Here is a 14,361-nt window from a genome sequence, read left to right as displayed (position 1 = left end):
ATACTTATTAATTGGTCACGGCAACTGATACCCTGTATTAAAACCAATACTGAAGCGTCTGCCAACTTACTACTGGACAATACGGTATAAATATCATTGTTAACGACACACATAATCAAAATGATTCAGTTGTCTTCCTATTTCCACATAATCTGTCACGGTTCCTCGCCCCAGTAGGGCATAAACCAACCTCTCTCCTTATTGATACTGCTAATACACTCAAATCATGTTCAAACAACGTTTGAATATCTTTTTGCTTCTCTAACCATAGATGAGGCTCTCCTCCAGAACTTGTAGGCAACCTTTTATCACCATCCACATTCCCACTCACAATGTTTTATCTTTAAGCACAGATATTCTCAGATATCTCCTATTCTCCACTGTATGCATTTCCTTCCTTTGTCCTTCTACATGGACTACTTCTCTACAACCTTTCATATTAGTACACAAGCATGACAATTTATCCATACACACACTACTGCCTCCTGGCCACCGCGGCTACATTTACAGATCTCGCAGGGGAACACCCCCACTAGGGACCTATCCTACACTAAGTTAGCGATTGATCTAGGGACCTATCCTAACGGAACCTACCTCAAACTATATATTTATATCCTTCTATTAGGCGGAGTCTCCTCCTTGCACATCTAGACAGCCAATACATCTTTGTTGCTAGGTAGGAACTTAGGTGGTGTGTGTAATAAAAACTCACTTCATCTGACCTGGGCCCAAATTCCTCACTAATCCACACCTATCCAACCAGGTGATTGCCTTTTCCCTCACTCATTAACTTTCCAGGCCCCTAGTTTTTATCCACCCTCCATTGACCCCACCATATACATGTAATCATTAACTTCTAGTATAGCAAGTATTTCAAGCTAGAATCCAACAATACATATGCAGCATTTATTAAGAACCTGTGAGTATGACCTTTCAAGAAGCACTTGGTTACAGCTTTCATTTTAAAACCATAACTAAACCATTAAATGCACATTATTGTCAATCCTGATGATCAATTTTCTGAGTGAGCAGTCTGCAACGTGATATTATCGCAGAAATCACCACAATATACACATAAGCAGATAACAGGGCCAAAGTTCTAACATACATTCATATAGCTACCCTCTAACACTATCCATCCTCCCTATACATGATGCACTGCACAGCATAACTCTAGCTAGACTTGTCTAGACTAGTCCATATCATAAAGATTTCCACCATCTTTGCTGTAGGAGTGAGGGATGGTATACAGTAGACAGATCAGTCTTCGTGCTTATGGTTAACAATATTTAACTGAGTCAAGATGACCACTCATTGCAACAATTCAATGTATTAGATGATTAACTGGTCTTTGCAGTCAAAAAGCCCTCAAGTTATAACCTAATCAATTAGGAATGAGACTCAGAACTCAGTGTAAGCATATAAGTATATGGTGTACTGTAAACTATACACACAACCTACGAGACAGAAAATAATATGCAGTTAACTTGCTAATAAAAGGAATTCGACAGCTTAAAAACATCAACATACTGATCAGATGAAATGTCATACATAACTAACAATACACCCACCCATGCCCACATTGATTCATTCACACCTATTTGGTCAAAATGTGTCCATTCAGTAACTATTTTCTCAACTCCAAAACCATTAGTGGAGACAATTCTGACCTCAAACCCTATTTGGATTATGTCAAGTAGAAATAAACATACATTGTTTAAATAGCCTGCATTTTTGGAATAACTCTCCACCCTGCTTTAACAATGGAGGAATTAATTGAGCTTTTACTTTTAGTGTGTTGCTTGTTTTATCCTATTAATCGATTAGTGTACGTATCACTTAGAATAAATGTAATACCTACATACAGTAAGCTGATGTGATATTTTATACTTATTTGATGATAATATGTTACAGTACTCTTGACCCTGGCAGCAGAGGTCAGTAGAGTGTAGTATGGCTGTAGCAAGGTGGTTGGAAACAAAGGCAGCTCTGTTTGGTGCAGCAGAAGGTTCTGACCATAGAGATATAAATGAATGTTCTTATTCTCATTCTACGGTTCTGACTCTATACGACCTCAGCTGTTGAGGTGGAGCAGCCAAAGGCCAATATGCGGTTTCTACAGACACTTGTTGGTTGCTTTGCTTCCTATAGGTGTTGGGCCTCTGTCCTCAGCCGTCTACTGTAAGCTTCCGGTCACCATCCCCCTGGGTTTTGTCTGTCTGCTTGTCAGACAAAGGTCTGAACTGGAGTGATGGAGCGGGTGGGAGAGCCCGCCCTCTCCGAGGATGAGGAGGCAGAGCGATTGTTCACCTCTCGCTGTAGCTCCTCCACCCTCTTCTGAAGCTCCGCCCGCTTTGCCAGCAGCTCCTTGTAGCGCTGGTGAACAGGCTCCTGGGAATAAGGTAGACAAACGGTAATGGTCAACACTAGAATATAACTATGCTATAACAAGCATACAAACAGCCATTTATATGAATGGACATGTACATTTACCAGTGGAGGCTGCTGAGGGGAGGAAGGATCATAACAATGGCTGGAACGGAACAAATGGCATCAAACACAAGGAAACCATGCGTTTGATGCATTTGATACCATTCCGCTCGAGTCCGTCCTCCCCAATTAAGGTGCCACCAACCTCCTGTGACATTTACTCATACTAATTATACCAGATAGCATAAATATTACTACCATTAACTTCCTTACTCCTGCTATGAAAGTGAGGTAGTTTTCACAGACCTGTGGCCTCATGCGAGGGTTCCAACGGATGTAGTAGCCCACCCAGAGCTCCAGGTGGCGCATGCTGACCACTGGGAACAGCACATGGTTGGAATAGTTGACATACAGAGGGTTGGTGAACTCCTCTGGCTGGCTGTTGATGTAGGCCCACAGGGAAACTGTCTTCTTGGGCAGCTCCTGCAGAACAATACAATGTATGACATGTGGGTGTTAACATAAGCAAATCAAATATATCCCTTAGCATATTCCTATTAGCACTGTTAAACAACTGTATGAAATGTTATCCAAGACAGACCATATTTAATTTAGTTTCACATTTCTGCATTGCACTCCATGCGTTTGTCGTTAATCTAACGCCATTGTTGGCACTCTCACCTCCTTCACCCTCTGCTGTTCACTATTACACATGAACGTCCCAAACAGGCAGCTGTACAGATGGTCCAGGATGGTGATCAGGAAGTATTCGTTGAACTCAAAGGCTGCAAGAAACTTAAGASGACAACAACAGTTAATTTACAATTCACACGTAATAAACACAATCCAAGGGGACGTTGGACCCGTGTACTTTTTACTAGGGCCCAGAGCTTTTCCTGGTCAGGTCATATGGTTAGGAAAAACTCAGGGCCCTAATCCATCAGCACCAAACAGTGATGTCACTCACCTGGCGGGTCATCTGCCACACACAGTCTATGAACTGCAGGAAGACAGGCGAGCGGTCTGCGTCTGTGTGGTTCTTATCCCCATGACCGATCCTCTGGAAGAAGAAGAACAGGGAGTCATGTGACCATAATGGCTGAACAAAACACAAGAAACAGGAAAGGGTGAAGTTGTGCCATGGGCCATGGTTGACCCATGTGACCCGATTCAGGAAATGATGTAGCCATCCAGAGTTTTAAACCATTTCAACTTCTCTTACCACATTAGAATGTCCAAAGCATTTCCAAAATGTGGCCCAAGTATTGAGGCTTGGTATAAGGAACACAACACAGTGAGAGAGTAAAGGCTTATTTACCAGCTGGAAGCGGTGGCCGAAGCTCAGCCACTCTTTCTCCAGCAGCACCTGGAAGCCGCGGATGGTGCGGTAGTGTCCGTCCAGCATCAGCATGGCCAGGGAGGTGAGCTGGGCAGTACGGTCCCACCCATCACTGCAGTGAACCACCACTGACGTCTTCCCTGACTCCACCTTGTCTGCAATACGCAGCGCCCCAGCCAGGATCAGCTACGCAGGGCACAGACAGACAGGTTAACATGGGCTGGAACAGCATCCAAGACACACCTTCTCCCCATTTTCTGCTTCCACTCTCTAACTCTTTATGTACGAAACAAATAATCTCAACCTTGATTTATTTTCTCTCCCCTCACCTTGATGTGTTCCAGCCAATGAGTGGACTCGAGGTTGGAGAACCAATGGGACTCCTTGATGTTGGGATAGACTACCTCCTTCAACTTGCGCAGTGACTCCCTCATCACGTGGATGTTGTGGATGTCCAAGAACACCAACTCTGCATTCTGATAGGCATCCTCACTCTCATAGCCACCCCCTTTCATCTGAGGACAACACAGAGAATGTAGTCATCTCTTGTAATTTAACATTGTTACAGGTTTTTTTCATTTATGTTTCAGAGTAGCGATGCTGTTAAGCAGCCAGTGAAGATACTGCGAGACACTGGGGCAGCCCAGTCCTTCATTTTGTTTTGCCTTTGTCTGACACTTCAGCAACTGGTTATAGTGTGTAGCACAAGGCATGGAGATGGGTTGCATGGAAGCTCCTTTGTGTAATGTGGAACTCGAGTCTGATCTTAATTCTGGTTCCGCTGTCGGTGTGAGGCCTAGCATACTGGTGAAGGGGGTCTCATTCATTTTGGGAAACGATCTGGCTGGAGAAGGTTGGGCTAAATCCTGTCATTTGTAAGGAACCCAGAGTAGAGGAACCTGATGGGTAATCAGAAAAGTACACTAGCGTGTTCCCAGCGTGTGCCGTTACACGTGCTATGTCTAAGAAAGTCACTGCGAGCAAGTCTAGTGTTGAGGAAGATGCCTGCAATCCCACCATGGTCGATCTGTAAAGATGTCTCCCTCTCCCCTCTTTTTTCTGAGATACGTCCAGAGGAGGAGTTTGATAAAGTTTGTGTGAGTTACTTTGACAGAGATGGTATTCTGGGGCCTCCCGGGTGGCGCAGTGGTCTAGGGCACTGCATCGCAGTGCTAGCTGCGCCACCAGAGTCTCTGGGTTCGCGCCCAGGCTCTGTCGCAGCCGGCCGCGACCGGGAGGTCCGTGGGGCAACGCACAATTGGGCTAGCGTCGTCCGGGTTAGGGAGGGTTTGGCCGGTAGGGATATCCTTGTCTCATCGCGCTCCAGCGACTCCTGTGGCGGGCCGGGCGCAGTGCGCGCTAACCAAGGGGGCAGGTGCACGGTGTTTCCTCCGACACATTGGTGCGGCTGGCTTCCGGGTTGGAGGCGCGCTGTGTTAAGAAGCAGTGCGGCTTGGTTGGGTTGTGCTTCGGAGGACGCGTGGCTTTCGACCTTCGTCTCTCCCGAGCCCGTACGGGAGTTGTAGCGATGAGACAAGATAGTAATTACTAGCGATTGGATACCACGAAAATAGGGGAGAAAAAAAAAGAAAGAAAAAAGAGATGGTATTCTACTGACGAAATGGCATTCTCGCGCTACTTCTGGGCAGGACGATTGGCCCAGTGCATCTCAAATTGTCATTCCAGTTACGCTTCGATAAGAGATACTGAGGTTGGCTCACAATAGTAGTATGGCAGGCCATCTTGGAGTCAAATGTATGACTGATACAGTATGACTGTATCTTGCGTAACTTCTTCTGGCCTGGTCTGAAACAGGATGCCGTGTCTTACAGTAAATCCTGTTATGTTTTCCAGCGGATGAGTATACCGAACCAAGCTGTGGTGGTTGCACCTTTGCAGCCTATTCCTGCTTTTGACAAACCTTTCAGCAAGGTTCTGGTGGATTGTGTTGGTCCTTTGCCCAAAGCAAAGAGTGGTAACCAGTTTCTCTTAGCCATCACGTGTGCTGCCACTCGTTTCCCTGAGGCCATTCCACTGAGAAAAATCACGAGAGGAAAGTTACTATGGATATTACAGGAGTTTCCAATTGAAAATCAGACATGTCGGTGGTAAGGACAACTTGGTTGCTGATTGTCTTTCAAGGGTGGGCAGTCAATAAGTTTTGTGTTTTGCATTTAGCCAGTGTGTTGCCCTGGCTCACAATTTGTTTGACTGCACGTTTTGCTGTTTTGGAGATGAGTATTGTTTTGGTTGCGCTCGTTTCAGTGCGATGAGAGTATAAGAAACATACTTTATTTTACATGTTTCTCAAAACTTCTGCGTTTTAGGCAACTATATAAAAATAATAACATTTAAAGGGGGGGGGGGGGTGTTTTGTCTTGTATTTAATTGTTGACAGTAGACACCATGATTATATTGGAAAAGGCGACGCATAAGTAGCAACGCATTTAAGTGAAATTAAAGTTGTTTTCTTTTGGTGGTGAACAAACTTGTCCAACAAAATATAGGATATATTTGTTGTCATAAGAAAGAAGGTGTTACAGGTTTTGGTTTTCCCATTTATATGTATTGAGGTTGGACTTTTTGCCAAGTATAGCGCGTTGGTACATAGGGTGCGCTGATTGGCGTCATCTCGTTAGTCAGTATGTGTTACACATGTGCTGGTTGCCATCTTGTTAGTGGGAAGGTGTTTCACCTGTGCTGGCCCAGATGCTATTTAAGTGGCTGGCCCAGTGTTCCAGTTGTCTTGAGAGATGTGGAGGATCAACACCTTTAGTTGGTGCGCCCTATTTGATTTCTAGAAAAAAAACATTCCTTTGTCTGATCTTCACTGTTTTCGTTTCACCTATATTTTTGCTTTGCTTCCTGTCTAAGTTTGGTGTGGGTTTTAATTTTGTTTCCCTGTTCTTGGGCAAATTTAGTGGGCGCTTATGGTGGGTGTCTTAAGTTCCAGTTGTTGTTGCTAGTCAACTTTCAGTGGACAACGCCATGAGTGTCTTTCAGAACCCCTCTTAAAACCCCACCTGTTTTGGTTGTTGTCAGTGACTTTATTTAATTTTTTTGGTTTTCTTGCTGGAGAACGTTCCCATATACCCTGAACGATAGTGAATAGTTTTCATACTTACAGAAGATCTGTGAGAGAAGATCAACATCAATTCCACAGCAAATAACGCTATCGGTTGAGCATTGAACTGTATTGGCATTGAGTATGGGAAACGCACTTCGCACTCATAAATATTATTATTACTAATAACATACCTTGTTGGCAGCAGCATTGACGCTAGGCCTGGCATCGAAGATGAAGAGCTTGTGGGACTGAGCGTTGGCATCCATGATGGTCTGGAGGTACTTCTCATCGTCTTTGCTGCGCTTGCCGTTGACCCCAACCATGGGCTGACTACAGCGGATCACTGTGGCCTGGCTCTCTGGGTGAATCCATGACAGCACCTGCACCGCACACAGCAGAGGCATTGGTATGGACAGGAACACAACACTGGACCACAAGTACTACATCAAGGTACTACTACAGAGGTACCGCAGACAGTGTAAAGTGTAAATATTAACTCACAGGTATCCTGCCCTTGGCTCTGAAGGCAGCCACTCTCTTCAACTCCTCATCTGGGATGTTAACAGGCACCACCAGGGTTGATGGGTAAGTGTCACACAGCTCGTAGTGATCATTCACTTTAGTTATCCTCCAGCTCTCGTTGGGTAAGCCCTACACACACCCCACCACAAGTGTATAAACAGCTTATAACCAGAGCCCAGATTTTCAGAATCTTTCAAATACCTGTCTTTTGTATTCCACTTGAGCATCATACACTTTCCAGCCATTTTCAGGATAGACCTGCCCATACTCAAAGGCAAAGATTGTCTGTGGATGATAGACGGAAAAATAGTCAAGTCAGTTGGGTCTGTACATACAGCACACAGTAACATACCAGGGGTAGCAGAGACCTAGTGACTCACTCACCAGACCATTAGAAACAGGAAAGGCAAATTTCATCAGGATTTCGAAAATGGACTTCCTGAGTGAATCCTCCATCTGCTTGTGTGCAAACCGCAGATTACGGATATCCTGAGGAGACCGGTCACTGTAACCACTGTCATTTACACTCAGAGAAAGAAGTACACTAGTGCAGTGATTGGAGTCACGTTTAAACAGATGTATCTGAATCATTCATGGTAATTTCATCAGGGCACAAGAGTATAAGAAAAATGCTTGTTCTCTTTGAGAGCGTCATAGATGATATATTAGGACAAACATCAGGTAAGGGATGTTCCAGGCATTTTTGTGGTGGTCACTGCTCACCTTGCAGACAAGCCCGTAGGAGACCTCACCACGGCTAGATGCACCTCCTATCTTCTCCACCCGGCTCACTACCCCCAGGGGCAAGTCCAGCACAAACGCTGGTTCCTAGGAGACATAGGAAATAATAAAAACAATGATTTGACATCCTGAAGGGTGGAATGGAGACAGATGGAAAGCTATTATGACTGTTATATCAGTATAACAAAAGCCTACATACCCTGTCCATGCATTTGAAAAACAATCTGTAGTTGGTGACAGTCAATGTCCCCCTCAGTGCACCGATGTAAGGACAGATGTAGGTGACATCTTTGGCTGTTAGAAAGTTTAAGCAGGTCATTACATTAAACTCAAAATAACCGATAGATGGCCACAAAAGGGGGGTGACATACCCATGTCTTGCACACTTTCCTTTGGTAGTAACTGTGGTTCTTCTTTTGAATCCCTGAGCACCTGTATATAATACAAGATTCCATTGATAGGTAAAACATACAGAGAAGCCAATTGAAAATAGAAGTAGATTATTTTAATTAAAATGCCAACACAAATCTTTAAGGGAAGAGGGATTGAAGAATATACCTTGGCAACCGCTTTAGGTCTGCCCTGAAATCAATAGAAGAAAAGCAAGAGGGACAAAGGCAGACATGTTTTAGCTGTTACTGCTACATTAGTAGACCTAAATCTACGTAAAGTTGTAAGTGAAGAGCCATGTACCAACCCGTAGCTCTGGGGAAAACTCTGTTGAGATGGACACATTGTCAGAAGACATTGCAAAGGTGGGCTTGGCAGCGTGAGTGGACCAGTCAGAACGAGAGGTGGAGGTACTGTGAAGAGAATGGCAGAATACATGTTCTATATCTTAGGATACTGAGCAAAAATATCATACCTAGCCCAGAGGACTGGAGAATATATCCACTGTCTGTTAGACCCTCTGTTTTTCAGTCCCCTGGGCTACTTAAGTTTGCCCACAGACTAGATGGCTGTGGAATCTGCCATTGTGTCTAGCTAACTACACTGAACAAAAATATAAACGCAACATATAAAATGTTGGTCCCATGTTTGATGAGCTGACATAAAAGATCCCAGAAATGTTCCATATGCACAACTTATTTAGTTGTATGCTGCGAACAATAAAAAGCCACTCAAATGTGTAGTTATCACAACACCACAGATGTCTCAAWTGGCATGCTGACTGCAGGAATGTCCACCAGACCTGTTGTGAGAATTGAATGTTCATTGCTCTACCATAAGCCACCTCTAATGTAATTTTAGAGAATTTGGCAGCATGTCCAACCGGCCTCAACCGCAGATCACGCGTAACCACACCAGCCCAGGACCACCACATGCAGTTCGGCGTCGTAACCGACTTCAGTTGGCAAATGCTCACCTTCGATGGCCACTGGCACGCTGGAGGAGAGGTGTGCTCTTCATGGATGAATCCCGGTTTCAACTGTACCGAGCAGTTTGCTGATGTCAACATTTTGAACAGAGTGCCCCATGGTGGCAGTGGGGTTTTGGTATGGGCAGGCAAACTACGGACAACAAACACAATTGCATTTTATCGATGGCAATTTGAATGCAGAGATACCGTGATGAGATCCTGAGGCCCATTGTCGTGCCATTAATCCACCGCCTTCACCTCATGTTTTAGCATAATAATGTACGGCCCCATGTCGCAAGGATCTGAACATGGCCTGCATACTCACCAGACATTTCACCCATTGAGCTTGTTTGGGATGCTCTGGATCAACATCCACGACAGCGTGTTCCAGTTCCAGCAACTTTGCACAGCCATTGAAGAGTGGGACAACATTCCACAGGCCATAATCAACAGCCTAATCAATTCTGCGAAGGAGATGTCACGCTGCATGAGGCACATGGTCACACCAGATACTGACTGGTTTTCTGATCCACGCCCCTACCTTAAGGTATCTGTGAACAACAGATGCATATCTGTATTCCCAGGCATGTGAAATCCATAGATTAGGGCCTAATTAATTTATTTCAATTGACTAATTTCCATATATGAACTATAAAATCTTTGAAATTGTTGCGTTTATATTTTTGTTCAGTATAGTTAGTACTACTAGTAGAAAATAAGTCTACTTTCCAGTGGTGGAAAAAGTACAGAATTGTTATACTTGAGAAAGTAAAGATACCTTTTTTAATAGAAAATTACTCAAGTAAAAGTGAGTCACCCAGTAAAATACTACTTGTATTTTGGTTTTTGGTCAAAGTATTTGGTTTTAAACATACTTAAAGTATCAAAAGTAAATAATTGCTAAAATATACTTAAGTCTTGTAAGTAAAAAGTTAATCCCTTCAAATTCCCTATATATATATAAAAATAAAAAAAATGGCACCATTTATTTTTTTTACAGATCGCCAGGGGCACACTCCAACAATTTACAAACATAGCATTTGTGTTTAGTGAGTCCGCCAGATCAGATGCAATAGGGATGACCAAGGATGTTCTTGATAATGCGTGATTGGATCATTTCTGTCCTGCTAGCCATTCAAAATGTAACAAGTACTTTGGGTGTCAGGGAAAATGTATGGAGTAAAAGGTATGTTTTCTTTAGGAATGTAGTAAAGTAAAAGTTGTCAAATATGCATAGTAAAGTACAGATACCTCCAAAAACGACTTAAGTAAAAATACTTTAAAGTAATACTTAAGTAGGGGAGAGGGAGGGAAATTGTCACTGTTCATACCTCCAACACTAGAGGTGCTATCTCAAATCAAATAGCTATTTTGTGTGACCATGTTCTATGGTGAATTTCCTGTTCACGAGTCTCATCTGTCCATTGATGGACTCAACTATGCCAAAGAAAATGGCATAATTATGCTGTCATTCCCACCCCATTGCTCTCATCGGCTTCAACCCTTAGACAGGTCTGTCTATGGGCCGCTAAAGAGGCACATCAACACCACGTGTGATGCCTGGATGAGGAACAATCCCGGGAATGTCATAAATTGACAATCTCCTATCCTCTGGCTGCAACCCCCTTGAACATTCAGACTGGCTTTAGGGTGGCTGGGGTACAACCTTACAACAGGGATGTATTTCTGGAAACTGAGTTTGCGCCATCCTACGTTACAGCCCCATTCAGAACCCTACCAGGACCAGCCCTGCCACGCCCCAGCAACATTCCAGCCCTGCCAGGCCCCAGCACCAACCTGCCAGGCCCCAGCACTATTCCAGCCCTGCCAGGCCCCAGCACCAACCTGCCAGGCCCCAGCACCATTTCATCCCTGCCAGGCCCCAGCACTAACTTGCCAGGCCCCAACACCATTCCAGCCCTGCTTAGCACGAGATCAGACACAGACCTGCCCAGTTCTTATGCTAGCACCAAAGTCACCCTTGCCCAGCAATACCATTGCTGACAGCGGACTACCAACTCCATAGGACATCCGGCCATATCCAAAAGCTGGACCCCGAAACCAGCTTGCAAAGGAAGAAAACGGCGCAAAACAGCAATTCAAGCAGCCACTAGAAATGGAAAAGAATAAGGCACAATCTAGCAAAAAGCTGTTTCTGAAGAAAGGGAAGCAAGGAGGGGGGAGGAGTCAATCTGGATCTGCAAAAAACATGGCATCTCAAAAAAGAAATCGTGAAAAAGTCATCATCAGATGAAGAGGAGTGCTTCTGCCTCACTGTGTGGAGACATTTTTCAAACAGCTTTCTTTTTTCTTTTATTTATTTAACCTTTATTTAACCAGTAGGCAAATTGAGAACACGTTCTCATTTACAATTGCGACCTGGCCAAGATAAAGCAAAGCAGTTCGACACATACAACAACACATAGTTACACATGGAGTAAAACAAACATACAGTCAATAATACAGTAGAAAAAATAAGTCTATATACAATGTGAGCAAGTGAGGTGAGATAAGGGAGGTGAAGGCAAACAAATATATGTATAAATAAATAAAAATATAAAAAGGCCATGGAGGCGAAGTGAATACAACACAGCAAGTAAAATAAAAACTAAAAACACTGGAATGGTTGGTTGCAGTGGAAGAAAGCGAAAGTAGAGACAGAAATAATGGGGTGCAAAGGAGCAAAATAAATAAATAAATACAGTAGGTAAAGAGGTAGTTGTTTTGGCTAAATTATAGATGGGCTATGTACAGGTGCAGTAATCTATGAGCTGCTCTGACAGCTGGTGCTTAAAGCTAGTGAGGGAGATAAGTGTTTCCAGTTTCAGAGATTTGTAGTTCGTTCCAGTCATTGGCAGCAGAGAACTGGAAGGAGAAGGAAGAATTGGTTTTGGGGGTGACTAGAGAGATATACCTGCTGGAGCGCGTGCTACAGGTAGGTGCTGCTATGGTGACCAGCGAGCTGAGATAAGGGGGACTTTACTAGCAGGGTCTTGTAGATGACCTGGAACATGGGTTTGGCGACGAGTATGAAGCGAGGGCCAGCCAACGAGAGTGTACAGGTCGCAGTGGTGGGTAGTATATGGGCTTTGGTGACAAAACGGATGGCACTGTGATAGACTGCATCAATTTATTGAGTAGGGTTTTGGAGGCTATTTTGTAAATGACATCACCGAAGTCGAGGATTGGTAGGATGGTCAGTTTTACAAGGGTATGTTTGGCAGCATGAGTAAAGGATGCTTTGTTGCGGAATAGGAAGCCAATTCTAGATTTGACTTTGGATTGGAGATGTTTGATGTGAGTCTGGAAGGAGAGTTTGCAGTCTAACCAGACACCTAGGTATTTGTAGTTGTCCACATATTCTAAGTCAGAGCCGTCCAGAGTAGTGATGTTGGACAGGCGGGCAGGTGCAGGCAGCGATCGGTTGAAGAGCATGCATTTAGTTTTACTTGTATTTAAGAGCAATTGGAGGCCACGGAAGGAGAGTTGTATGGCATTGAAGCTCGCCTGGAGGGTTGTTAACACAGTGTCAAAAGAAAGGAGACTTGGGTGAAGTGTGTGAGATGCAGCAAATAGGCCCATGATGCTTCCACCTCAGGCCAGGCAATTTGTGTGCCAGAACTGACTGAAGATGGATGGATGTATGGATGTATGTCGTATAGGCTGTTACAAAACTGTGCATTAGTGTTTAAACACCACTTCTGTTAAGACTTGAGACATTTACGCAAGTTATCTGCAGCATTCCATTCCAACAATTACCGTGGATCTATGTGCATGCCAGAGAACTTTCGATTTGTAAAGTGGTCGTGCCACTTAATCTGTGTTCTGCCAGCATTGTTTTGATTTGAAAAGGCATGATTTGCCAGATTCTCTAGGCATGATTGTTTTGTTTTTTGAATTCTTTAATGAAGTTGAATTTGGTTTTGAATTTGAAATTAAAATCAATATTCAATTAACTAGTTGTGTTCTTATTTGTTGATAATCCAATATGACGATTTACCCGACGTAGTGTCAATTTACCTGCTGATTTGGCAAATTGTCACAAGTGCACACACTCTTTAACTGTCTACAACTCCGTACTGAAATAAGATATGAAGATGTAATGAATACAATATGTGCCCAAGACTTCCTCCTTTCATTTGGTATGACATTTATACCATTGTGATGCATTGTGTCCAGTAAATGTTAGACAGTGTGACAACATACCTCGCTCTCCCCTACTTTACACCACTGCTGCTTTTTTGGGCAAACTGTTAAATTACCTTCTTGAGCTGCCTCCCATAGCGACTTTTGTAACCCTAATCCCAGTAAGGTTCAGATAATACTTAAACATCTTTCATTGAATTACAGTCGTATAATGACATACAGTATCTTCACTATCGAGAATGTTTCGACGCATTTTATATAGCGATAGGTAGCATAGTCAGTTATACAAGCGCCTGTCAATCGACTACACAGGGAGCTAGATGTGCAAACCCACCTGGACAATGAATCAACACTCGGCTGCCTTGACGAGGATCGCTTCGATCCTAGACTGTCGATGCTCCCGGTGTTCTCCATGGTAAATCTTGGTAAAGTTTAAGTATATTAATTATCAGGTTGAGGCGATAGGGCAGATATCTACATGCAACTGTTTTGATTCCGTCCTTGGTGAAAAGTAAATCCGAGGTACAGACAGGAAGCTGCCATCTTTTCCCAGAGTTCCTTGACCCTGTCCATAATAACGGGAGTGGTTTGTTTCACTTCTCGTTTGTTTGGAGCTATTTTTTAACAGTCCATCTATGGTTGGGGTTGCGCCCCCCGCAGCCATTACTGGTTATTACATGTAGCCCACCACATCAACACTATCAAGAGATAAATGCTCCAGTATTAGGGATTTCTTTTAAAGAGAAATATGGGGAG

The 14,361-nt window shown here is 43.7% G+C and overlaps 1 protein-coding gene across 5 annotated transcripts; it reads right to left on the bottom strand.

The window, feature by feature from the left end:
• Nucleotides 1-892: 892 nt before the first annotated feature.
• mtmr2 (myotubularin related protein 2) lies at nt 893-14,191 on the bottom strand. Of its 5 annotated transcripts, none has more exons than XM_070449460.1 (18): nt 13,940-14,007; nt 9,785-9,923; nt 9,466-9,610; nt 8,797-8,902; nt 8,658-8,681; nt 8,471-8,531; nt 8,299-8,393; nt 8,082-8,186; nt 7,743-7,847; nt 7,560-7,643; nt 7,338-7,487; nt 7,028-7,216; nt 4,099-4,284; nt 3,749-3,955; nt 3,398-3,490; nt 3,112-3,225; nt 2,737-2,913; nt 893-2,391 (listed from the first exon to the last, which is right to left on the bottom strand). In XM_070449460.1, the coding sequence occupies exons 3-18, from the start codon at nt 9,507-9,509 to the stop codon at nt 2,227-2,229; spliced, it is 1,905 nt and encodes a 634-aa protein (XP_070305561.1). In that variant the 5' UTR covers nt 9,510-9,610; nt 9,785-9,923; nt 13,940-14,007; the 3' UTR covers nt 893-2,226. The 5 variants fall into 5 exon arrangements, with proteins under 5 accessions (XP_070305561.1, XP_070305563.1, XP_070305562.1 ...); XM_070449462.1 differs by having other exon boundaries at nt 8,658-8,676; nt 13,940-14,006; XM_070449461.1 differs by lacking the exon at nt 9,785-9,923 and having other exon boundaries at nt 13,940-14,028.
• Between the last annotated feature and the right edge of the window lie 170 nt (nt 14,192-14,361).

Source organism: Salvelinus sp. IW2-2015, linkage group LG20 (assembly GCF_002910315.2).
Source record: "Salvelinus sp. IW2-2015 linkage group LG20, ASM291031v2, whole genome shotgun sequence".
NCBI lineage: Eukaryota > Metazoa > Chordata > Actinopteri > Salmoniformes > Salmonidae > Salvelinus > Salvelinus sp. IW2-2015.
The sequence above is the reverse complement of the archived record's forward strand: the minus strand, read 5'-3'. Positions and strand labels throughout refer to the sequence as shown.